This window comes from Mesoplodon bidens (assembly GCF_964165515.1).
Source record: "Mesoplodon bidens genome assembly, chromosome: 6".
In the NCBI taxonomy this organism is placed as follows: Eukaryota; Metazoa; Chordata; class Mammalia; order Artiodactyla; family Ziphiidae; genus Mesoplodon; species Mesoplodon bidens.
This window is the reverse complement of record NC_138162.1, coordinates 5,372,446-5,397,340: the sequence shown is the minus strand read 5'-3', so window position 1 is coordinate 5,397,340 and position 24,895 is coordinate 5,372,446. Positions and strand designations below refer to the sequence as shown.

The 24,895-nt window shown below is 43.0% G+C and overlaps 1 protein-coding gene across 2 annotated transcripts in view; it reads left to right on the top strand.

The window, feature by feature from the left end:
- The window catches only part of NUP214 (nucleoporin 214), a 95,940-nt gene that overhangs the window by 52,880 nt on the left and 18,165 nt on the right, over positions 1 to 24,895 (top strand). For both annotated transcript variants that reach the window (XM_081238067.1, XM_081238066.1), the window contains exons 25-30: positions 3,138 to 3,213; positions 4,556 to 4,634; positions 7,320 to 7,407; positions 9,931 to 9,992; positions 12,545 to 14,350; positions 16,373 to 16,443. In XM_081238067.1, the coding sequence (XP_081094193.1) occupies positions 3,138 to 3,213; positions 4,556 to 4,634; positions 7,320 to 7,407; positions 9,931 to 9,992; positions 12,545 to 14,350; positions 16,373 to 16,443 (2,182 nt within the window). The remainder of the gene's footprint in view (positions 1 to 3,137; positions 3,214 to 4,555; positions 4,635 to 7,319; positions 7,408 to 9,930; positions 9,993 to 12,544; positions 14,351 to 16,372; positions 16,444 to 24,895) is intronic.

Sequence of the window (24,895 nt, the reverse complement as noted above, 5' to 3'; positions counted from 1 at the left end):
TGCATGCAAAAACTACAGTTTGATTTAGCAGGCTTTTAGATGATATTTTGGAAAGCATTTGAGTCTTCAAAGACATAAAATTTACCAATAGGGGACAACAGTTGGTGGTAACAAGACATAAGAAACCCCTAAAAGTGAACTTTTTTTTTCTCTACTGACTGATATTCAGGGATGTGCTTCTTACGTTGTTACCAACAATGTTAAACTAATTTGACACTTAGATAATTTTGCATGCTTGCAGCCATATCTGTTGGATAAATTCTCAGTTGTAGGACTGCTGAGGCAAAGGAGATATCCATATATGTGAGTGTATGTACATACATATAATTTTTATAATTGTTGTCAACTTTCTCTCAGTAGAGCTTATACCAATTTCTCCTTCCCACAGGCAGTGTATGACAATCTGGTTCCCCATATCTTTGCCAAGATTATCAAACTTTACAATTACTACAGTCTGATAGGTGAAAAAATGAACTGAGAGCTTTTGTTTTCAATATCTTCTATTATTTTCTTTTTCTCTCCTGATTTATTTCTTCAGTTGCTTTTGTTAAGTAGTCCTATCTCCTTACTTGCTTCACCTTTAAATAATTACAAAAAATTCATAGTTCATTAAATAGTTAACTTTAGCAGCTTTCACAGTTTAGATCCACTGTGTCATATGTGAGTTTATAAAAAGATATACATGATAATGATTAAGACTTACCAAAATAAAACATAACCAGGTCTGTTGTTTTTTAAGCTCTTTAAAATGTTGAAATAGGTAGAAGAATGAGTAGTTGGCCCCTTTCACAACAATAGTATGAATATTTGCCTTGTTAAAGTTCATTAAAGTTTAAGGGACCACTAAGAAAGGGCCTAGGCAACATTTTAATGCTTCACAATCTTAACAACTCAATTTTATCATTGTGTGTAGAGTACACAGCCCTAGAATGTGTGTGCATTAGCCTGACTATGTCAGCAGGCAGTGCTGATAGGGCGTGGCAAAAAAACAGAAAAATGGCTTTGCTGTGTTCAAGGCAGTGTTTGAACGAGGTTTTGTTGTGACATTTTTTGATGTTTATCATACTTGATATGTTCACCTCCACTTGTGTATTAACTTTTATCAGGATGGTCTGGGTAATGGAGAGTCGGAGAACTTAAGTTCTGTTGCAGTTGTTTTTCTCCAAGAACCTAATTTTACTACTCTTAGTGACCTGTGTAGCTCCATTCCTCCTTTCTAAAGCAGTGCCCTAGTGTTGGCAGTAGTATAAATGTCATTTGTAGACTCCTGTAGTAAATATATGTGCCAGTGCCATTTTCTGCCTGTGGTCCTTTGATCTCTGTTTTCAGCTGTGGAACAGAACATTTCAAATGAATTTCCAGTGATCTCTTTTCAGGTCCATACTGCTAGAAAGTGGAATACAGTCATCCAAAATATGATAAATCTAAGTTTAGTATTTCCATCTTCTCTTGAACATTTCTAGCTGTTGATTTCCATTGTTTTGGTTCACAATCACGCACAAGTCTTTGAACACACTTGTTTGGTAGTACACTGTTCTTTTCTGCTTGTGCTCTTGGATCATGGTGGGTCCGATTTTGTCAGTAGGTTTGTTAACTGATTGCACTGAGCAGCATTTCTCTTCAGGGTTGTCATATGGCCCAGTGTGTAAGTACTGTGAATCCTAATTTTGTGTGTTTGGGGATTTAGGACACCCAAGAGATTTATAGCATTATCACAAGTAAATAGAACAATAATTACACTCAGTCTGCTTCATGCATGCTTTAATTTACCGTCATGTCATAACTAAGTTTAGGGTGCAAAAAATATGCTAAAATTGGGTGAATTGCTGCTTTTCTTTTTATTTGTAGTTTCTTTTTTTTGCTTATCTTTAAGAAAGCATGAAATATTTTCATTGCCCTCGTGACTCGCCTGAGCTGCCGCCATTTTTCCACCTAAGTCGGCTGTGTCCGCCCAGGGATTTCTCAGCCCCAGCATCTCGCTCACACATTCCTTTTCTCGTTGGAGAGTCAGCAGATGAGGGGAGCAGTGTCCCTGCATACCTGTTTGGTAGAACATCTCAGGGGAACAGGGGTGTGTCTCTTCAGAGAGGCACACATTTACGGCTCCTTCTGTCTTCAGTAGGAAAATAAAGAGGTTCTGTTTCATTGAAAATAACTGCCTTTTTTCTTCTCTCTGAATCTAACAAAGTTTGTTTGGGAAGGTTCCTGTATTATTCCAGGAGAGTCTCCTGAGGTGACTGTAAGATTATTAAAATGTTTGATAATTTTTTTCTATGAGGCATGGGCTTATTTTTGTCTTTCCTCTTCCAAGTTAATCTTTCAATGGAAAATTATCAATTCTCCCTAAAGGAGAGTTCTGAAAACTAAAACCAGGTCATACAATCGCTGTTCCTCTGCATATACTAGTCAGAGTAGCTGTTCACTGAGGACAGATAGATTGATGGAAAGAATTGCTCCCAGGAGCCAAGGATAGAGCTTTGCGTTAAACGGGTGATTTTTTTCCATCACATATTAACACTAAGTAATTATTGAAATAACAGTTCCCTGCTTACTGTGTTCAGGGGTAACAAAAGATGGTGAGAACTCTTTCTACACACACTGGGTGCACTTTTCATACCATAGCAGAAGTGCAGGTCGGGAAGGGAACCGTGGGATGTTTGACTCTCTTGTGTGCTGACATCGTGAGCGCTGGGCTCCCAGGGCTGGTTGCCGTGAGAAGCTGAGATCTCTTCTTTGAGCCACAGATCATATACATCCCACGGATGTTGTTGAACATTTTCTCAGGCTTGGAAAACAGAATCAGGAATTCCCCACGTGGTCCGGAATGGCGGTGGGTGTTGGGGAGGAGGTGCCAAAGGCTGAGTCTCCAGATAAGAAAAGGATCTACTTCTGAATAGTCATAATTTTTTCCTAGGATTGCAGGTCACTGCTTTGACTTTTATGCTAAAGACCCAACTTTCATTTAAAGAATTTAGTCTTCAATCCGAAAAATGTCGCATGACTTTGATTAGGGTCCCAGACATCTATATTCTACCCCAAAATTGATATTATTTTTTGGACAGAAAGTTGGCTCAGGGATGAATGTGATTTACACCCAGTCATGCCTTTCTCCTGAGCATTTGCTTTGTGTTTTTCAGTTCTTCAGTGCCGTACTCTGCAGCCAAAACACCTCACCCGATGTTGACCCCAGCGGCTGCTAACCAAGCTAAGCAGGTAAATTGCTGATTTTGGCTTTGCTGACATGACATGCAGTGACTGTCTTTGTAACTGAAGACAATACTGTACTAAGTCCTCATGTTGTTTAAATGAACTATAAGTCTGACAGAGACCTGTGATCCTTTCCCCACAATTTGTGCCAGTCCTGACCTAGTAGGTCAGTTAGGCCCTGATACTGTCTTTGTAGCCATGTGACATTCTGCACCTAGCAATCTTGGGTCATAATTCTGTATTTGTATGGGGTGTCTGTATGGAGTTGAAATTTACTTTCATTTAACATCGTCTTAGTTAACCCATACAACAACCTTATAGACAAGACAGGTGTTCAGCTATGTTTCACTAATGAAGAAGCCGGGGCTCAAGTGACTAACACAGGCTTCCACGGTTTTTATTAAATGATGGAACCAGAGCTGGAACCCAAGTCTTCCGACTTCTTCCTGTCCACTGCTTTGTTCATTGTACCTTTCAGTATCAGCATCCAGGGGATAGTTTCTCTTGCTTTCTCTTGCAATCCCTGTTTTTCAGACCTTGCATCTTCTGTGATGTTTGTTATGTCTACTTTCAGCCTTTTGCCTGATAAACATTGTCTCTTACAAAAATACATTATATTATAAACAGTTAAACAATCCAGAAGAAAATAATAGGAGATGGCTGAAAGGTAGATCAAGCTGTCTCTGAAACTTTCCCTAAGAAAACCTGGTTTCTCTGCTACTCATCTCTGCCTCTAGAAATAATTGTAGATTGTGTTTGAGATTGAACATCAGGACTTGCCTATTGTGAGTTCTCAGACGTGGCTGTCTACTCCTTAGCTTGCCGTGACTTAACATGACACTTAAGCAGTTAGCATTTGGTCTTCCTTCTGGAGGTTTCCATGTTCACCTTGGAGGACACATGGTAAGGCACAAATCCTCTTGCCTTACCAAGAGGAAAGGAACATTGACTGGAGATGGAAAAGTTTAACAGTTTTGCTTTCTAACCTTATTATAAGTTTTATTGAGAGCCAGGACCTATTTCATTCATTAACTTCTTCCTTCATTTGTGTATCAAATATCCCAGTGCCTTTTACATGCCAAGTGTTGTGTTAGGCGCTGAGGAAATAGCCACAAGCTAAACAGGCTTGACTGTTTTCTTGGTGCTTGTGGAATATTCCCATCTCTGATACGATCTTACATGTGGTAAGCGTTTAAAAATACTGACTTAAATTGAAACGGAAAAAACAAAATTAAACTAAATAAAAGTGTTTGTGCTTGCTTATTTTAAGTTATGTTATCCTTTTACATGTTCCTTTATTCCAAAGGCTCGTTTGTGGTTTCACATAAATGTCTTGCTCCTGTTATAGGGATCTCTGATAAACGCCTTAAAGCCGTCTGGGCCCACACCAGCGTCCAGTCAATTGTCATCTGGTGATAAAGCTTCAGGTAAGTTTGCAGTTTTGTTTTAGTGAAAATAAAGGTGAAAGATATGCTCCACAGTAGAGTTTATTGTTGTAGATCACAAAGGCAGCTTGATGTGAAATCAAGTACAGTAAAGACATATTTGAAAGGCCTCAGTTGATGTAGAATATCCAGGAAATTAGTGAGCCCTTCAGCAGCTCTGTAGACTTCTGAAATATGAGAGCAATAGGAGAAAGCCTGCCTTTAAATGTTTTTCCTAAAAAGGAGCACCTGCCTTGCTGGATAATCAAAGTTTAGAGAGGAGTGGATCAGAACATTGAACTCTATTTCTTCTACTACAAAGGAAAGAAAAACTCTCTGAGTTTACGAGGACAATTCAAAAACTGGTAAAACACAGAAAGTAAAATGGATCTGTTACAATATAAGATCTCAGAGTAGATAAAATTCAGTATTAAAAGACTGTGACTTCACATGCTTCCAACACTGACTCAGGCGTAATTACTCTTAACCGAAATTAGTTTTTACGGTCACCATGAAGTGCTCTGACCAGGCATCCACGCCTCCCTAGCCCACTTGACGTAGAAGTGTGCTTACACGTAGTGCCTAGTTTAATGTGGGCTCTTCCTCAGCAGCCCCTTTTGTTGACTCTGTGTTAGAGTCCACTTCATTTGACATGTGTTACTTTCTGCTACAGTCCAGAAAATGCTAGATTGTGCTGCCCGCAGTCCAGCGTTCCCACCATGCTCTGGACTCTAGCTTTTATTCTGATTCACACTCTCCAGTGGGTCTTCAAGCTAATAAATTCTCGAGATGCTGAACTTCACACTTTAGCAGCCTGCCTTCCGTAATCTCTACACAATCATACCATCATCCCAACTTCTCTGTAGTCAAATCTTTCTCATTGGATATTGGGTTTATCTTCAGAAGTATTCCTTGCACTCAGAAGAAAACCATTATTGTGTAAGCCCAAGTTGTATTCTAGAATTCGGATTAATGGAGGAGCACAGTTTTTATCATATAAGCCTTCCATGAGAAGGAGGTATATAGCACTTCTTAACTAGCAGCTAAAACTTTATGTTAGAAGGGAAATTTCAGTGGAATTTGTCAAAGACTTTTGAATCATTTAGGATTCAAATTAAGAAATCTGTTTCCATTTCTAGCTAATATTTTAGAAAAAATTTTTGAAAGATTATGTATCTTAACCCCTTTCAAGGATTTTGTTGGAGAGTTTTTTGTCACTCCTGAAGTTAAGAGTCAAGGACATCTAAGGGGCTTTGTTTTGTGCATGTCTAGGCAGTTAGCATGACTTGCAGAGAAATTTCTAAGATTCATCATTCAGTGATGATCATGAAATATTCTCTGTCCTTGCTATGCGTTTCCATCTGTCCTCACTTTCTGGAAACACACTTTTTTTGACTAGGAAAATTTCCCTGAAAAGTACTATTTAAGAGTTTGTAAAAACTTTCTTTAAAAAAAAAAAATTCATTTCTGAAACCTCTATAGAATAATTCCCTTATTACTTAATAATGGAAATACCTTCATTGTTTTTCTGATTATAGAACTATTACAAGTCCACAAAAAGTCTATGGTGTAGAGCTATATAATGTAGAAAACGAAAGCTGCCCCATAAGTTCCCTGTTCCAGAGATAACAGCCCTCAACGATTTGATGTGTATCTCTTGGGGTTTGATGTGTATCGGTTTTTTAAACAAAAACAGTCATATCCTGTATATATTGATATGTAATCTGTTTCCCCGCCCCCCCTAAAGTAAATATCGTGTTCATCTTTCCAGATCTGATAAAACTCTATGTCACTCATTTTAATGGTAGCCTAAGACTTCACTGTACAGTTGTACCCTGTTAAGTTTTAATAGTACTCTGCAGATAGTTTAGACTGTTTTTAACTTTTCAAGATTATAAGTCAGGCTGCCTTGGACAGCCTTGTACACATCACATTGTATTATAGTGGTTTGTTAGATAACTTTACAAATATTTATCCCATACTTACTTAAAGGGAGGTGCTTTTTCTTATTGTTTGGTTTGGTTTGATTTGGGCTTTTTAAATGTAATTCCCCCATTCCCCTCCTCCTTTTAAAAGTAGAACGACAGGGGAAAGATTGTAGGTAATACCCCAGACTATTAATAAGTAGTTACAGTGTATTGAATGTGGGGAGGATGGTGGATTGCACTTTTAACTCTCTATACTTCTCTATATTACAGCAATCATATGTTACCTCTGTAATTTAAAAAAAAAGAACTATTACTTAAATACAAAAAGCCTATGGAAAATACAGAAATCTGGAGAGAAAGCAAATAGCCATGAAGTCACTACTCAGAGATACTTAGTTAACCTATTTCTCTTTGGAATTGTTTTTCCTTTGGTATATATTACTTTTCGGTAATTGTAAAAGCTACTTTTAAAGCCTTAAATTTGAACTGCACTCCAGTTATTTTGACCTCTTTCCTGGAAAGGGGAAAGTGTGGCATGTCCTGGTTTGGAATTGACAGTGACTGAGCCAGAGAGCAAGTTCAGAGACCTTGAGGCAGCATGACTCAGGCAGCACTGCGGCCACCGACTTGTCCTAGAAAGTGCGTGACCTGGGGCTGCGCTCTGCACGGCACCACGCATTCGCTGCCACAGAGAATTAAACTAAAATGGTGATTCTAACTGGTTTTTTGTAATGTTCTCATTTTTTTTCCATAATTTCAGGACCAGTGGCAACCAAGATAGAGACAGCTGTGACGTGTACCCCATCTGTTGGGCAGTTCAGCAAGTCTTTCTCATTTTCTCCATCAGGGTCAGTAGTGAACTAAATTTTGTGACCTCACCAGCAACCTTACAGATAGCTGTAATCCTACAATCAGTAGGTATACTTACATACCTACCTATCACTGCAGTGGTGCGTTTGATACTAGTCACAGTAGCTTAGTGTCCTAATGTAAATCTGTTTCCCCTTTTTGATTCAAGTTTATACATGTGTTATTACATACTTGCTTATTTGTTTTGATTTTTAGGATAAGCTTCCTTTTCTTTGGATAGTGAGTCTGTGGTTGATCAGGTTTATCACACTGAGGGGTTTTCATCCTGACACCATCTGGGGGCTGGGTGAGAAGTCTGGGTTGGCTTTGCTGCCCTGAGAGGTCACATTATATGCAACTTCTGAGATCAAGGCCGTAGCCATTTGAAAATTTGGGTTTTATACCGATGTGGGGAAATACATTTCTGTTTCATTTTTTAAAAAGTAATGACGGCTATACTTGTCAAGTTGAGTCATCTTTAAAAACAAAAGTGTCTTCTAACCCTCATTCCAAAGGGAGCTTTTATTAACCTTGGAAGAAGAGTGCCTTTTCTCTGTGCTACAGGCACTCATCTTGAAACCTGTGAGAGTCGCCAAAGCGTCCTTCCCCTTCAGGGGTGGAGTTAGGCTCTGTGTGGCTGAGATAAAAACCCATCCAAAGATTGTTTTTACTGTGAAGAGTTGCACGTTCAGTTCCATTAGAAAAGCCTCTTAAGCTCTTTCAGTTTATGCTTTTGTAACTGGAATCATATTGACCACAATCTCTTTTTCCTGACGTGAATTTGTTTCTTGAGCATCCTGCAACCTAACCCCTTCAGAGAAAGGAGGTGGTTAGAATAGAATTTGAGGGGAGGAAATTATATATATTTTACTGTCAATCGTTATGTTTTCTACTTCCCAAAGGTAGTTTGGAGCAAATTTCAAAGAGTAGGTCAGTGCCAGGAGTTACTGCATCTTTTTTTTCCTTAATAAATTTATTTATTTTATTTATTTAATTTTGGCTGCGTTGGGTCTTCATTGCTGCGCGCGGGCTTTCTCTAGTTGCGGCAAGCGGGGGCTACTCTTTGTTGCGGTGCGCGGGCTTCTCACTGTGGTGGTTTCTCTTGTTGCGGAGCACGGGCTCTAGGCACGCGGTCTTCAGTAGTTGTGGCTCACGGGCTCAGTAGTTGTGGCTCACGGCTCTAGAGCACAGGCTGCAGGCTCAGTAGTTGTAGCGCATAGGCTTAGTTGCTCCGCAGCATGTGGGATCTTCCCGGACCAGGGCTCGAACCCAAGTCCCCTGAATTGGCAGGCAGATTCTTAACCACTTCACCACCAGGGAAACCCTGGAGTTAGTGCATCTTTTAATCTTTACTTCTGTGTACTGATAGTCTTCTTGCCATTTTAAAAATAACCTGAAAATGTTTGGGTCATTGGGTCAATGGCTTACCTCTATTAGATAAAATTTCTTCACCAAGTTTGAGACAAAGAAAGAGAATTGTTTTCTTTTTTGATGTGATGAAATGTTTAACACATCTTCTGAGGTGGTCTTGGTCCATTTGACGAAGCCAATGATGGGTTAAAAAGAAAACTAACTCCAGATACTTAAAACTTACTTAATATTAAGTATACTTAATACTTAAAACTCTAAGTATTTACCATTACTTACCATATTTGGTATGCTTGGTCCCTTACATTTTAAGCTGTATAGTTTTAAATTTGCTATTTGAACTTTTCTCACAGTGAATAGTCTGTTCTGGCTCAGCTTGTGCTGAGTTTTCTTCTTTGGCCATGATGTCTTCATTCACGGTGTAAAGAAAATGTACAGAAAAAGAGGAGGTGATGAAAAGAGTTAGAAAAGTTTTTGAGGGCAGTTTCCTAGTGGTCTAGTGGTTAGGATTCGGCACTTTCACTGCCAACGGCCCGGCTTCAGTCCCTGGTTGGGGAACTGAGATCCCGCAAGCCGTGAGGTGCGGCCAAAATTTAAAAAAAAGAAAAGAAAAGCTTTTGAACCAAATTTCCCAGCCCAGAACTAAGCATTCTGTCCGAACAGCAGAGACAGTGGCTCCTGTTCCGTGCTGTCCGTCACCTCCCTGTGGCGTGCACTGTCCTGATGCGCTGTTCGGTCTCGGTCTGGGTCATAGAGGTCCTCCAGCCTGTCTCGTCTTCCTCACTAGGTGGGCCATCTGCTCTGGCCACTCTCCCCACAGAAACATTCCCAGTGCGTTTCTCCTACTCCTTTGCTTTCCTTGAAATAGGTCCCCACCCCAGCCTCCACCATGGATAGCCCAGCCGTTCCTCCAAGGTCTTCTCGCCTGCTTTTCCCGTCTTACCTCACCTACAACTTGCTTCTTCCCGCTTAGAGAGCTTGCGAGGGCTCTGCTGCTTCAGAGATAATGTGCTTTCACTTTGTTGATGTTTATCTTCTAGATTGTAAGTCCCTCGAGAGCAGTTTGTGTGAATGAATTATAAAATGTACTATTAAAAGGGCAATGTTGTGCCTTGGGTTTGTTCATTTTTAACTTCTTTTCTTCCCCTCCCTAGGACTGGCTTTAATTTTGGGATAGTCACACCAACACCGTCTTCTAATTTCACTGCCACACAAGGTACAGTCTCTGCATGGCATAGCATTACTTTTGTGTTTTCCCCCTAAACAAGTGCAGGTTTTGGGGGGCAGGTGTGTTGACATTTTGCTTGCTGCTGCGTTTTGCCTAAAGTATCTGCAACTAACCTGGGGTTGATATTATGCATTCAAAATAGGCTAGATTTACAGAACTGTGGGGAAGGACTTCTACTCTTCATCATTAAGTACAAGGAAAGGATTTGCTTCTAGAAAAGCAAGGCTGTGCTTTAAATGTGAATGTTTACATGTGAATTAAAATTTTTTTCCATCTTTTTCCTATGTCATTTAAAATTGTATCAATTTATAGGATGAGATAGACTTAGTACTATAGACATCAAAGACTGAAGTCATCTTTTTTCCTCGATAACCTATCAGAAAACACACGGGTCTCATGCATGTTGTTACAGATCTGCCAACCAGCATGTTTTTAATGTTTAAAAGAATTTGAAGACCTATAAGGAAACCAGATGTACTTTTTAAGTGCCTTCCAGTTCTCAGTTTAAGTAATTAAGTTTACTTTTATTTTAAAAAGAAAGCTTTTATTATAAAAGTGATTGTTATATTTTCCTATAAACGTGATGTGTTCTAGAATCACACATTGTACCCTTAACCATCGCCATTTGGTTATATTTCCTTCTGGGCTCTTTGCTTCCACTCATTTCATTTAACACAGTCTCTTGTGAGTTTTGCAGTATTATTGAAAATCTTGTGTAAATGTCCTTTTTGATGGCTACATAATTTCTGTCTTGTGGATATGCCATAGTGTATTTAACTCTTCACCTTTTGGACATTTAGGCTCTTTCCAGGTTCTGCCTATGATACATAAGACAATGACCATCTTTCGTCTCTTCATTCAACACATAGTTTTATGAGTGCTTTCTGTGTGTCAGCCCAAGTGGTAGGAGTGCTTTTTCGTGACACAAGGGATCTCCTAAAGCCTCCTCGAGGGAGATCAGGGAGCCGAAAGCACAGCAGACGTCCTGCACCCGAGCCGTGTGTGGCACTGACAGGGTTGTCGATCTCCCTCCTTCCTCGCTGGGATAGTGATTCTCAAAGTGTGCTGCCCACTTAGATGCGGCTGACCACCCGTGAGGCCCACCCTCTCCCCAGCCTCACTTTCTAGAAGAAAAACAACTCACTGATATAAAAAGGCTGGAGAGGAACAGAATAACTGTCCCAAAGCCTAAATGAAATAAATTAGTAATAAAACACAATGGTAATTCCATACACATTTTCATTAATACAAGAACAGACAACAATCCAAAATCATAAACAACTCACGACAACGCCCGTGATACAAAGAGGGGTTGCTGGAAAGTACCTGTACATAGTAGGGGCTTTGCAGTGTTCTCAGGAGTTTCTGATAGACAGACTTTTTTTTTTTTTTTTTTTTTTTTTTGGCGGTACGCGGGCCTCTCACTGTTGGGGCCTCTCCCGTTGCGGAGCACAGGCTCCAGACACGCAGGCTCAGCAGCCATGGCTCACGGGCCCAGCCGCTCCGCGGCATGTGGGATCTTCCCAGACCGGGGCACGAACCCATGTCCCCTGCATCGGCAGGCGGACCCCCAACCACTGCGCCACCAGGGAAGCCCCCAGACAGACTTTTTAAAACAGCATGGAGTTAGAAACATCAACCAGCACTTTCGATAGACCAATTTCAGTTTGTAAGTATCAAATTAGTCTTTATTGATCAGTTTTTTTTTACCAGGCCTTGTGAGTGCTTTACCTGTATCTCATTTAATCTTTGTAACAACTCTGTGAGGTACGTAACTGTTATTACCTCTCTCTTCCAAATGGAGAAATTGAAGCCCAGAGAAGTCAATTAACTTTTCCAGAGTTGCACAGCCAGCAAGTGGCAGAGCCCCCAGCCTCAGAGCCCACCCATGTCCTTGACCATGTGGCCACACTGCCACCGTGAAAGCACTTAGTGAGGAGAGCACTAGGAAGTAGCCCTTAATTATAGGTAGAAATGATTGCCTGTGGATTGACACTTTATCTGTCCATAAAACCAAAGGAGGAATTCCCTGGTGGTCCAGTGGTTAGGACTCCGTGCTCTCACTGTCAAGGGCCTGGATTCAATCCCTGTTTGGGGAACTAAGATCCCACAAGCCGCACGATGCGGCCAAAAAAAAAAAAAAGAAAAAACCCAAAGGATCAATTCCTGGTCTCTCAGGAGGTCCATAGGCTAGTACTGTTGCCATGAACGTTATTGTGGCGCGCACACGGGGGAAATGTGGAAAGATGCCTTTTCTTTCTCTTTTGGACCACTAGGTTAATTTCCTGTACTCTAGATAGAGGTGTGTTTGTTGTGATTTAATGGTCCTAAAGAGAACGTTCGTTCATCCCACCTCAGTGGGATGACTCAGAGCTAACGTTCCTGCGGAGAAGCGTTTGTTCTGTCTGCTGCTGTCGGAACAAGCTGTCCCTGACAGTACCAAGGGAGGAGGGAGGCTTTGGCTTAGAAAAGTCAGTGAGACTGTGATAGGTCATATTTTGTGAACTCCAGTCCATTTCCTAATTTCTTTTTCTTGCTAGGGGCACCACCCCCCGGCAAAGAGTCCAACCAGCTGGACACGTTCTCCTTTGGCGGGACAGGCAAACCTTTCTACGAGGCCGTTCCTGAAAGCTCACCTGCCTCGGGAATGACGACGTCAAGTAGCACGGGAGCCGCTGGTCCGTCTCCTGGGGAGCCTGCTCCGTCCGGCGGCAGGCCCGTGGCACCTTCTGGAATCGCTCTTTCCATCCCCTCTGGCAAGCTGGAAGCTCCGCCGTCCAAGTTGGGAGAGCTTCTGTTTCCATGTTCTCTGGCTGGAGAGACTCTAGGAAGTTTTTCAGGACTGCGGGTTGGCCAAGCAGATGACTCTACAAAGGCAGCCAGTAAGGCTTCATCCCCAGGCGGGACTGGTGCTAGTGCACAGCCCACCAAGACTTCGGCCGTCCCCTCCGGGTTTAGTTTCACTGGCCCCGTGGTGCTGGGGAAGCCCGCGGAGCCTCCCGTGACCTCCTCTGCGGCTGCCACTGCAGTGACCCTGGCGGCGGCGGCCGGCCCCAGCCCCGGCAGTTCCTCGACTGGCGTCTTTGGCAGCCTGCCGCTCACCAGTGCGGGACCCTCCAGCGTAATCAGTGTTGGGGGGCTATCGCTAAGCGGTAGTAAGACCAGTTTTCCGTTTGGAGGCCAGCAGGCAAGTAGTACAGCACCGTCCTCTGCCGCTGCCACACCCCTTCCTACGTCCCTCCCCGCCTTGTCGTTTGGCAGCCTCCTGAGTTCACCGTCTGCTCCCACCCTGCCCACGGCCTCCGGTAAAAGCACGGAGGCAGCCACGTCATCGGCTCTGCCTGAGAAGCCAGGTGGTAGTGAGGCCTTGGTGTCAACAGCCTCCCTCCTAGGGCAGCAGCTTCCGCAGGCTCCTTCTCAAACGTCTGACTCTGTGAAGAAGGAGGCCGCTCTCTCCCAGCCTGCGGCCAGCAGCCCTGGTACGGCGGCGCCCAGTGCCACCATCCTAGCGCCGTCCACGGAGGCCACTCCGGCAGCCACCGGGACCCCGGACGCCAAGACCGAACCGCCGTCCCCTGCCCCCACCCCGGCCACACCTGGGCAGATCGCCGTCACAGCACCTGCTGTCCCAGGTGCCAGCCCCGTGGCCCCGGAAACATCCAGGCCTCCCGCCACCTCCAGCGCTGTTTCCAGTGATGCTCCAGGCCCAGCCACAGAGCCCGCAGTGTTTGGGGCGGTCACTTCGGGCTCGCCTGTCTTTACTCAGCCGCCAGCCGCCAGCTCTAGCTCGGCTTTCAGCCAGCTCACCGGCCACACAGCCACCACCCCCTCGGCGACCCCCATGTTCGGGCAGGTGGCCGCCAGCACCGCCCCGAGCCTGTTCGGGCAGCAGGCGGGCAGCATCGCCAGCACGGCAGCTGCCGCGCCGCAGGTCAGCGGCTCGGGGTTCGGCAGCCCAGCGTTTGGCACCTCCGCCCCGACGGTCTTTGGACAGACGAGCTTCGGGCAGGCCCCGGCCTTCGGGCAGCCGACCAGCAGCCCCGCGAGCAGCTTTTCCTTCACTCAGCCCGGCTTCAGCTCCGTGCCAGCTTTTGGTCAGTCCGCATCCTCCACGCCCGCGTCCACCAGTGGGAACGTCTTCGGTGCATCTTCAAACACCAGTAGCTCCAGCTCCTTCTCATTTGGACAGTCTTCTGCCAACACTGGAGGGGGACTCTTTGGCCAGAGCAGCCCTCCTGCTTTTGGCCAGAGTCCTGGCTTTGGGCAAGGAGGCTCTGTGTTCGGTGGCACCTCAGCCACCACCACGACAGCGCCATCCTCTGGGTTTAGCTTTTGTCAAGCTTCAGGTAAGAATTTATAGAAGATTTTTACTTTGTTGTCCTCTGTATATTTGAAACATTTGCAGCAAATCTGCATGAGTTTGGTGATTAAAAGAAAGGAAAGGAAAACAGAAGAGGCTCTGGAAAGTCCGGAAGGGAGCCTGGCCACTGGCAGTCTCGGGCATTTCTTTGGTCTAATCACTGCAGCTCCAGTTTTGCTTCTCAGCAAGTTCTCCACTCTCCTAGCCACCGGAGTGCCAGTTTCATGGGGGGAGAAAAACAGGTGTAAAGTCGTGGCAAGTAATGAATGACTCATAAGTATGAAATTTTACATTTGCAAGGTGCTTTAGAGGTCATTATGTCCAAACCTGTCAAGCCTCAAGGTGACTGATCTAATGTCATTTAGTGCCAGTAGTGGAGCCAGGACTAGACTCCAGAGCTCCTCATCCTAGTCCTCTGTGCTGCTGGTATTTTGTATTTACTCTGACACCACCTTGCTTTCTAGAAGGGCAAATAGTGACATTTGAGAAGTTGGATATTTTTTCTATTTTCAGTGTAATTTTTTTTTTTTTTTTTTTGCGGTACACGGACCTCTCACTGTTGTGGCCTCTCCCGTTGCAGAGCACAGGCTCCGGACGCGCAGGCTCAGCGGCCATGGCTCACGGGCCTAGCCGCTCCGCGGCATGTGGGATCCTCCTGGACCGGGGCACGAACCTGTGTCCCCTGCGTCGGCAGGCGGACTCTTAACCACTGCACCACTGGGGAAGCCCCAGTGTAATTCTTCTAAAAAACCAAATCTTTAAATTTTACTATTTTTGAAAGTAAAATGTAATCCTCACTATTGCATGTCCAATCTTAGCAGCTGCTTTTGCTCCTAAAACCAGTAGACAGGATAACTCGAATATCTTTTCTAATTTTCCTTTCTCCATGGTTATCTTATGAAAGGCATTTCTTCAGCCATCAGTCTCAGGGGATGGGGGGCGGAATCAAAGATCAGTGATTTCTTGGTGGACAGGATTACAAATAACTGGGTGTTCATTCCTTTGGTGAAAATTTATTTGAAACTGGTTCATAATTTATTAGAAAGGAAGTCATTTCCTTCCTGCCTTCAACAAATGTTTGTGAAGCTCCCACTATGTTCCGCTTCAAGAACACAGTGGTGCAAGACAGTTTTGGGATCCATCTGATGCCCTGTGAAGAGGCTGGTCGCCTGTTTGAGTGACGGGAGATGTGATAAGTTGGTCTAGAGAACGGGCAGGGAAGAGGCCTGTGGGTCAAAGAGAGTAGGGTAGTTAATGCTGTCACTAGTGCATCTTTTTGTTCTGCAGCCAAAACTTGAGAATCCTCGTTCACAAGTATAATCACAACTATTTCAGTACAACGAGAACCTCTGAAAAACCCTTCTTTCCTGCAGGAGCTAGGTGGAAAGATAACCCGAGCAGCCCCCTCCAGCGCTGGTTGAGGAACTGAGACTTGCCTGACCTCCCCTGCCTAGACCAGTAGCAGAAATGAGCCTGGAACTCTTGTCCTCCAACTCCTCATCTGGGGCTCTTTTATTTTAAAATACAGTTCCGCCTGATTTTCCAAGGCCCTGTTAACTCAGCACCTCAACCACGTTATGCCACCTAGAAGAAAGATAAACTACCCTGAAAGAATCTGGTATTTGAGATTAGAGGTAACCAGGGAGTAGGAATATTCATGATTTTAAGTCAGTCACTGGAAGCACTTCTTGGCAGCTGTAAGTCTAGGGGAACTACTCTGAGAGTCCTCACCCACCTGGGGTTTGGTAGGAGACAAGGATTCAGTCCTTGGGACTTCGGGACTTTTTTTACTATTATAAAATTCTAGCAATGAAAAAAAAAGGTTTTTTTAAGTTATTTACTCATAATTTTCTCCATTTCCTAGGTAGGAAAACAGATTTTCTTCGTGAGTTGATTTATTGTGAGGAACTTTAGCACACCTGAATGCCATTTAAAAAAGAAAAAACAAAACTTTGATATTATAGAAGGTTCATCCAAATTAAACTTTGGTTTTCTTTTTATTTTACAGGTTTTGGGTCTAGTAACACCGGTTCTTTGTTTGGTCAAGCAGCCAGTACTGGTGGAACAGTCTTTGGCCAGGTAAATATGGATGTTTGCCTCTATTCGTGTCAACATGAATCAAACCCATTTGCGTCGTTCCTATAGGATGCAATCAGTCATGTTCCCGTAGGATGTAACCAGTCCTGTAGGATGTAATCAGTCACGTTCCTATAGGATGTCACCAGCCCCAGCAAACAGCCCTGTTGTTCTCAAGCTCTGCCTTCTGTAGCTCCCTTGGGGATGCAGAAGTCTCAGCCTCTGATTTGAGAGAATCACTACAGTTTTGATCCTTGTGTGAAAGTCCTCTCGGGAAGCACTTTAGAGCACACTGCCTGATTTCCATCAATCTTCTGCCTGTTGTTAGGCCAGGGATTGGCAAACTATGGCCCATGGGTTAAATGTGGTCCTTGGCCTTTTTTTTTTTTTAAAGGCCGTTGAGCTAAGAGTTTTTATTTTTTTTAAGTCGTTGTTTAAACAAGATGAAGAAGAATATGCAACGGAAACTGTATATGGCCCCTGTGGGAAGCAGTATATAGTCCAGGGACCTTTCGGTGACCTGAGCCGTTTCACTTTGTCTAGCTAGTGGTTATCTGTGTGCTGGGTGTGGTTTTAAGTGCTGTACACACACTGAGTCATGGAATCATTAGTACTTGTATAAGGTAATGCTGTTATTCTGCCCATTTGACAGATGAGGACACGGAGGACCCAGAGGGGTTAAATTTACTGTTGTAAAAGCTAGCTGCTTTTAGATCATAGTAACTTCATAAGGTGCTCTGATATATTGGAAACGATTGTGACTTTGTAAAGGTGGCGTTGGTACTTGTCCAGTAGTTAAGAAACTGGTAGCCATATTATATGTTTCTTCCAAGTGTTCAGTAGGAGATTTTCTTTATCACCTTTTTCCTTAGAAGATGGACCCCGCCCTGGTCAGTGATCCTTGACCGAGAAACAGAACTTCTGGTTCTCAAGTTCCCCAGTGATAACAGCTAAAAATGGCTACATAAAACGTACAAACCATAGTTTCAAAAGCACTTATAAACTAGCAAGGTATTTAACCAAACCAGATTAAAGGGAACATGGGAACCTGTAGAAGTGAGTGGAGCACAGAAGCCAGTTCTGCCCTGAGAGCATCTGCTAATGTGAGAGCACCTGAATTGCCTATGTTAACAAGCCCAAAAGGGCGGAGGGGCAGACATCATTCACCAAGACGTGTACAAAGTGGGAGGGCTAAAAGAGACCCTCCCCACGATAAGCTGTCACTCCAGATTCACCAGTCTCGGCTTGAGAATGCGGCTTGACCCGATCCGAGGATGGCGGTGTCTCCAGATGTCTGGCAGAAGAGCACAGGCCACTCTGAAGAAAAGTAACTGTAGGCCTCAGATAATTTTTAAGGTCATTGATGCCCACACGTAAATTCATCACAACAGGAAACAAGGGACTATGATCAAGAGCCAGAATAAACATGAGACACACGTTTCCAAAGACTTCCTAGACTATGAAACAGCTGTGTTTTACATGCCGTAAAGAAATAAAAGACAAACTTGAAAATACCAGGTACGGGAAGATCCCACGTGTGGCGGAGTAACTAAGCCCGTGCGCCACAACTACTGAGCCCACGCGCCTAGAGCTTGTGCTTCACAACAAGAGAAGGCACCGCAACGAGAAGCCTGCGCACCGCAACGAAGAGTAGCCCCCGCTCACCACAACTAGAGAAAGCCCCCGCGCGGAGCAACGAAGACCCAACGCAGCCAAAAAAAAAAAAGTAGAACATCATAAACAGTTATATGTCAAAATTCATTGAGCTCTGTACATAGAAAACTTAATAGAAAACACAACAGAAAGAAAAAGGACAAGAGACTTCATAAAAAAGGATAGTGTTGGTTACACAGCATTGTGGAATGTACTCAGTGCCACTGAATTATACACTTAAAATCCTTAAAATGTTCCCCCTGACCTGGGTCGAGTGGCACCTAGTTGCTGGTGCCTGTTTATATCAGCCGGGGACAAAGCAACTCCTTGTTTATCCAAGCTTGGCTTTTGGTTTGTGCCCATGCCTGGTTCATGCCCCAGACACATGGGGGATAAAAAGCTTAGAATGGCAAGTTTCATGTATATTTTACCACAATTTAGAAAAAGAGAGAAATAAGAAAACATTTTTTAAAAAGGGTAGCCAGAGGGGGCTTCCCTGGTGGCGCAGTCGTTGAGAGTCTGCCTGCTAATGCAGGGGACACGGGTTCGAGCCCTGGTCTGGGAGGATCCCACATGCCGCGGAGCAACTAGGCCCCTGAGCCACAGCTACTGAGCCTGCGCGTCTGGAGCCTGTGCTCCTCAAGGGGAGAGGCCGCGATTGTGAGAGGCACGCGCACCGCGATGAAGAGTGGCCCCCCGCTTGCTACAACTAGAGAAAGTCCTTGCACAGAAACGGAGACCCAACACAGGAAAAATAAGTAAATTAATTAATAAACTCCTACCCCCCAACATCTAAAAAAAAAAAAAAAAAAAAGGGTAGCCAGAGGACCATAAACATATTCAACTTAATTAGTAACACAAAGTAAAACCACTAAGAGATGCACACCTGTAACAGCAAAAATTTAAAAGCCCAACAATACCAAATGTCAGCAGATATGCAGAGCCACAGAAACTCACGTACACTCTTAGCTGGGGCGTAGGTTGGCACACCACCTTGGAAAATAGTCTGGTGTGATCTAGTAAAGCCCTGTGGTTCCACCCCTAGTTTGTTCTTTAGAGAAACTGATGCACCTGTGCGCCAGGGTACAATGTTATAATAACTGAGGGCTAGAAGCAACCCAGACGGTTATGGCCATTCCACTGGGTAGATGAACTTATATTATTCTGTAGTAGAACGTTACTACATTGTGGAAATGAACAAATTAGAGCTACACGCGTGACTTTCACAGGCATAAATTTTTTCTCTCTCTCGCAGGCATAATTTGAGCCAAGAGATTTAAAGCTTACTGTGATAAACTCCATGTTGGTTACGGCCCTGCACCTCATGTTCTTCCTTCACAGAAATTATATTTGCAATTGGAGGGGCTAGAAATTCAAATGAATTTTTTTTCTATCATGGCAGGGGCTTTATCTGTTATATTTGTTGCTATATCCCCAGTGCTTAGGACTGTGGCTAGCACAGGATAAGCATTGTAAAAATGAATGAATTTTTAGGTAGTAGGGGTATTCTCAGAAAAATCTAAGGATACAGGTAGATTCTGGCCAGGGTATAGAAGAACTTCATTTTCATCATAATACCAAGAAAAATCCAGATGGTGTGAAAATCACACTAATTCTGTGGATATTAGAATTATCTCGTGCTGTGTAACAAAGTACCCCAAAACTCAGTAGCATTCTCCAGTGGTTGGCTTGGCTGTTAGTTCCAACCTTCACTGGAACTCTTGGCTACAACATCTACATGTGGCTTCTCTGTATGGCCTGGCCTTCCTTACAACATGGTGGCTGGATTCCATGGAAAAATGTTCCAAGAAAGAGAGGGAGCCAGGCAGAAGCTGTCCTCAGAAGTCACAGAGCATCATGTATACTGCCTCTTCTTGTTCAAGGCAATCATAAAGCCCCACCCAGGTGCAAGGGGAGGGGAATAGAGTTCACCTCTTGCTCTAGAAGAGCATTTAGGTCTAGAAATACTACTGTGACCATCTTTGGAACATATAATCTGTCACAATGAGGCCATCAAAACGTGGCAGAAAGCCTTGTTGAATTGATTTCCAGACACGTCGGGACTTAATCGTAGGTGAGCTTGATGGTACAGCAGCTTTGGGGGGCAAATGTCAGGCCTGGGTTTTTGCCGAAGGAAATTTACTGGCTGGAGAAGCCAGAGGAAGCCATTGGCCACAATGAGGGCAAACGAATGACCGGTAAACACACGAAAAGGTCATCAGTAGCATTATAAGCAGTAGGACAATGAAAATCAAAACCACACTGAGATACCACTCCACGACCACTAGGAGGGCTATAATTTAAAAAAAAATAAAAATAAATAACAAGCATTGACAAAGATTGGAGAGATTGGAACCCTGGTATATTGCTGGTTGGAATGGAAAATGGTACAGCCATTGTGGAAAACAGGTTCCTTGAAAGGCTAAACCTAGAACCGTCATATGACCCAGGAGTAGGGCTCAGACACTTGCTCACCACTGCTCATTGCAGCATTATTCACAGTGGCCAAAAGATGGAAACAACCCAGTGTTCATCAACAGAGGACTGGATAAACAAAAGGTGGTCTGTCCATACATAGGAATATTATTCAGCCTTCAAAAGGAATAGGGTTGTGACTCATATTACACGTGGATAAATCGTGAATACATTATGTTAGGTAAAATAAGCCAGATATAAAAGGACAAATATTGTATGATTCCACTTGTATGGAATATTTAGAATAGGTAAATCCATAGAGCCGGGAAGTGGATTAGAGCCTACCAGGCACTGGGGGGAGGAGGGACCAGGGAGTTCTTGTTGAATGGTTACAGAATTTCGGCTTTGGTGATGAAAAATTTTGGAGATAGTGGTAACTGTTGCACAACATTGTGAATATAATTAATGCCACTCAATTGTATACTAAAAGATGATTAAAAGGGCAAGTTTTATGTCATACATATTTGACCACATTTTTTAAAACTTAAAGATGTAATATACCCAAACCATTGAATTTTATACTTTATAAATTTATTTATTATTTATTTATTTATTTTTGCCTGCGTTGGGTCTTCGCTGCCACACGCAGGCTTTCTCTAGCTGCGGTGAGCAGGGGCCACTCTTCGTTGTGGTGTGTGGGCCTCTCATTGTGGTGGCTTCTCTTGTTGAGGAGCACGGGCTCTAGGCGCGCGGGTTTCAGTAGTTGTGGCACGCGGACTCTAGAGCGCAGGCTCAGTAGTTGTAGCGCACGGGCTTAGTTGCTCCGCGACATGTGGGATCTTCCTGGACCAGGGCTCGAAGCGGTGTCCCCTGCATTGGCAGGTGGATTCTTAACCACCGTGCCACCAGGGAAGTCCTGAATTTTATACTTTAAATCAGTGAGTTGTGTGGTATATGAATTATATCCCAGTAAAGCTGCTTTTAAAACAACAACAACAACAACAAATTGGAGTCTGAAAGACTTGCAAGTTCAGTATAAAAATCCTCTGTTCACCTCTCCCCCAATTTTGCTGAGAGAAAGAAAGTAAAGCAGAAAGAACTTGCAGTCTTGCAACCTCCTGTTCCTTGAAACTGTTGAATCCAAAGGTAGCACTGCAGCCTAACTGCCTCCTGGCTCCAGGCTCCAACACTTATACGACAAATAACCTAAGCCCTAAGCAAAGACAGTGTTTGGCTAACCAGAGGTGAGTTCGGTCTAAATCAGTGAACCAGTTCCCGATCAACTGGACACTTAGTGAGATCTGAATAATTGCCTCCTCACTTTAGGACACAGACGAGAGTGGTCTCTCACTCTCTGGGGAACACGCTAGTATTCCTCAGTCACCACACCACCGTTCCTCTGTATAAAGTCCAGTATACCTAACAAACAATAAAAGGTATGTAACATATGAAGAAGCAAAATGAAAAGGGGGACCTATGGTCATACTTTAGAAATCAGCAAAAAATAACCTACAGATGATCCAGTATTAGAACTAACAGGCAGAGACTTTATAATAACTGTTGTGCTCAAGGATTTACAGGGAAATAAAAGAATGGTTGAATAAGGAATCTCAGAAGAGAAATGGGAATTACAAAAACAAATAGAAAGTCAGTCTGTATCTGAAGTTTAATATCCAAAATAAAAAGTGATTAGACAGGTTGAACAGCAGAGTGAATACTACAGAAGAAGAGTGAACTTGAAAATATGTCAATAGAAATTACCTAAAATGAAGCTCCGAGAGACTGAAAAATAATTGGACAGAGCATCAGTGACCTGTGCAACAGTATCAGGCAATTCAACATAAAGCAATCAGAGTCCCAAAATGAGAGGAGACAGAATTGGTGAGAAAAAAAATTTTTTTTTGAAGAGACAATGGCCAGGCTTTTTCAAATTTGTTGAAGAACAGGAATCCACAATTCCAAGACACTCTGTGGACCTCAGAAAACCAGCCCTGGACACAACCTAGTTAAGCTTCTGAAAACCAAATACAAAAGGAAAACTTCTAAAACAGCTGAAGAAAAAAGATTGATGACATAAAGAGAAACAATGTATTGTGCGGTTAATAGCAAGGTATTAAATACATGACAACCGTAGCAAAAAGGCAAAAAGAACATCTTTGCTACCTTGGAGTAAATCAGGGCTTCTCAACTGGTATTGATTTTGCCCCCCGGGGGAATTTCACAATCACAGTGTCTGGAGACACGTTTCATCCTCATGAGTGGGAGACACTACTGGCATCTCGTGGATAGAGGCTAAACATCCTACAGCCCTCCAAAACAAAGAATTATGTGGCCCAAAGTGTCAATAATGCCACTGTGAAGAAACCATTGGAAGACAAAGATTTCTTAGGACACAAAAAAGCACTAACCATAAAAGAAATTGAAAAACTGGATTTCATTAAAATTACAAACTTATGCTCATCAAAAGACTTTGTTATGAAAATGAAAAGGCAAGGTATAGACTGGGAGAAAATATTTACAATACATAAATTAAAGGGCTTCTGTCCAGAATATATAAAGAACTCCTATGACTCAAAAATAAAACGACACCTCAATTTTAAAATAAGCAAGATACTTGGACAGATACTTTACAAAAGGGGCTATGCAAATGGCCAATAAGCACATGAAACTTGCTCAGCATTGTTAGTCATCAGAGAAATACAGATTAAAACCATGAGATACTATGTCATACCTGTAGAATTACTGAAATTTAAGAACCAACAAGACCAAATGTGGAAAAGATCTAGAGTGACTAGATCTCTTAATGGGTTGCTGGTTGGTGGGAAGGTAAAATGGTGCGGTCACTTTGGAAGACCATTTGGCAAGTTCTCAGTAAGTTAATATACACTAATTTTGTGGTTTAGCAATTCTAGTCCTAGGTATTCACCCAAAAGAAATGAAAATATATACTCACAGACAGACTTCTATCAGAATGTTCATAGCAGCTTTGTTGATGATAGTCCACACCTGGAAACAGTCCAGATGTTCATGGGCAGGGGAACAGTAGACCCTGGCGTCCTCACACAGTGGAATACTACTCAACAATAAGAAGGGAAGGACGGCTGATGGCATGCGACCATAGGGATGGCTCTCAAGAGCATATGTTGTGTCTAGCCAGGTCATTTAGGCAAGAGATGAAATGCATCCAGATTGGCAAGGAGGAAGTAAAACTATGCATCTGCAGGTAACATCATGTATATAGAAATCCCAAAGGAATCCACTACAGAACTAGAACTAATGAATGGGGCCAGCAAGTTTGCAGGGTGCAAGATCAATATATAAAAATTAATTGTATTTCTGTACGTTTTCAACAAACCGTCTGAAAATGAAATTGAAGTTAAGAAAACAATTCATTTTCAATATCATGAAAAGAAGTAAAATACGTAGAAATAAATTTAACAGAAGTGCAAAACGTGTGCTCTGAATACAATGAAACATTGTTTAAAGAAATTAAAGGTGATCTAAATAAATGGAAGGACATGCTGTGTTTATGGATCAGAAGATTTAATGTTGTTCAAATGGCAGTAGAGAACCAGGACTGTGAAACTTAATTTAACATTCATGCCGGCATTCAGTAATGAGTAAGACAGACAAAAGTGGCTGTGTCCATAGAGCTTACATTTTGGGGGGGTGGGGAGGGGTGTCGGTGTTTATTAAAACAGTTTCATGTCAGATAGTTCATCGCAGTGCTGTGAAGACAGTAAAGCGGGATGATGTAGCAGTCAGGGAAGCTGATTTAGGTTCCATAGTCAGGAAATGCCTTTCTGAAGAAGTCTCGTAAATGCCTGTTTTTACATTTGTTTCTTTGAATCAGGATCAAGTCAGGTTCACTCCCTGAGATTGGCTGATAGTTCTCTTCAGCCTCTGTATCTATAAATTGCCCTCCCAGGACCGCCCCTCTTTTATTTTCCCTCACAGCACAGTTGATGAACAGAGCAGATTGTCGGTCCTTTGGAGATGCCCGCAGTGTGGCGCCCGATTAACTTGTTTCTCTGTCCCCTCTGTTACTTCCTGTGACATGGTGTTTGGGTCTGGAGGCTGGATGAGATTCACAGGGTTTTTTGGCAATTTTATTAGGCTGGATCTTGAACACTAGCTCTCTATTCAATGATATAAAGGAATTAATTTTGTAGACACGATAATGTTATTATGGTTATGGTTTATGTTTTAGAGCTTTATACTGGAAGATCCGTGGATGAAATGGTGAGATGTCTGGGATTTACTTCATACTAGTAAAGGCTGAGGGGAAGAAAATGGGGCTCTAGGTAACACTCAACTGGCTGTGAGTTAACGGGTGAAACTGGGTGATGGGTACATGGGTTCTTTATGCTCCTCCATCTATACTTGT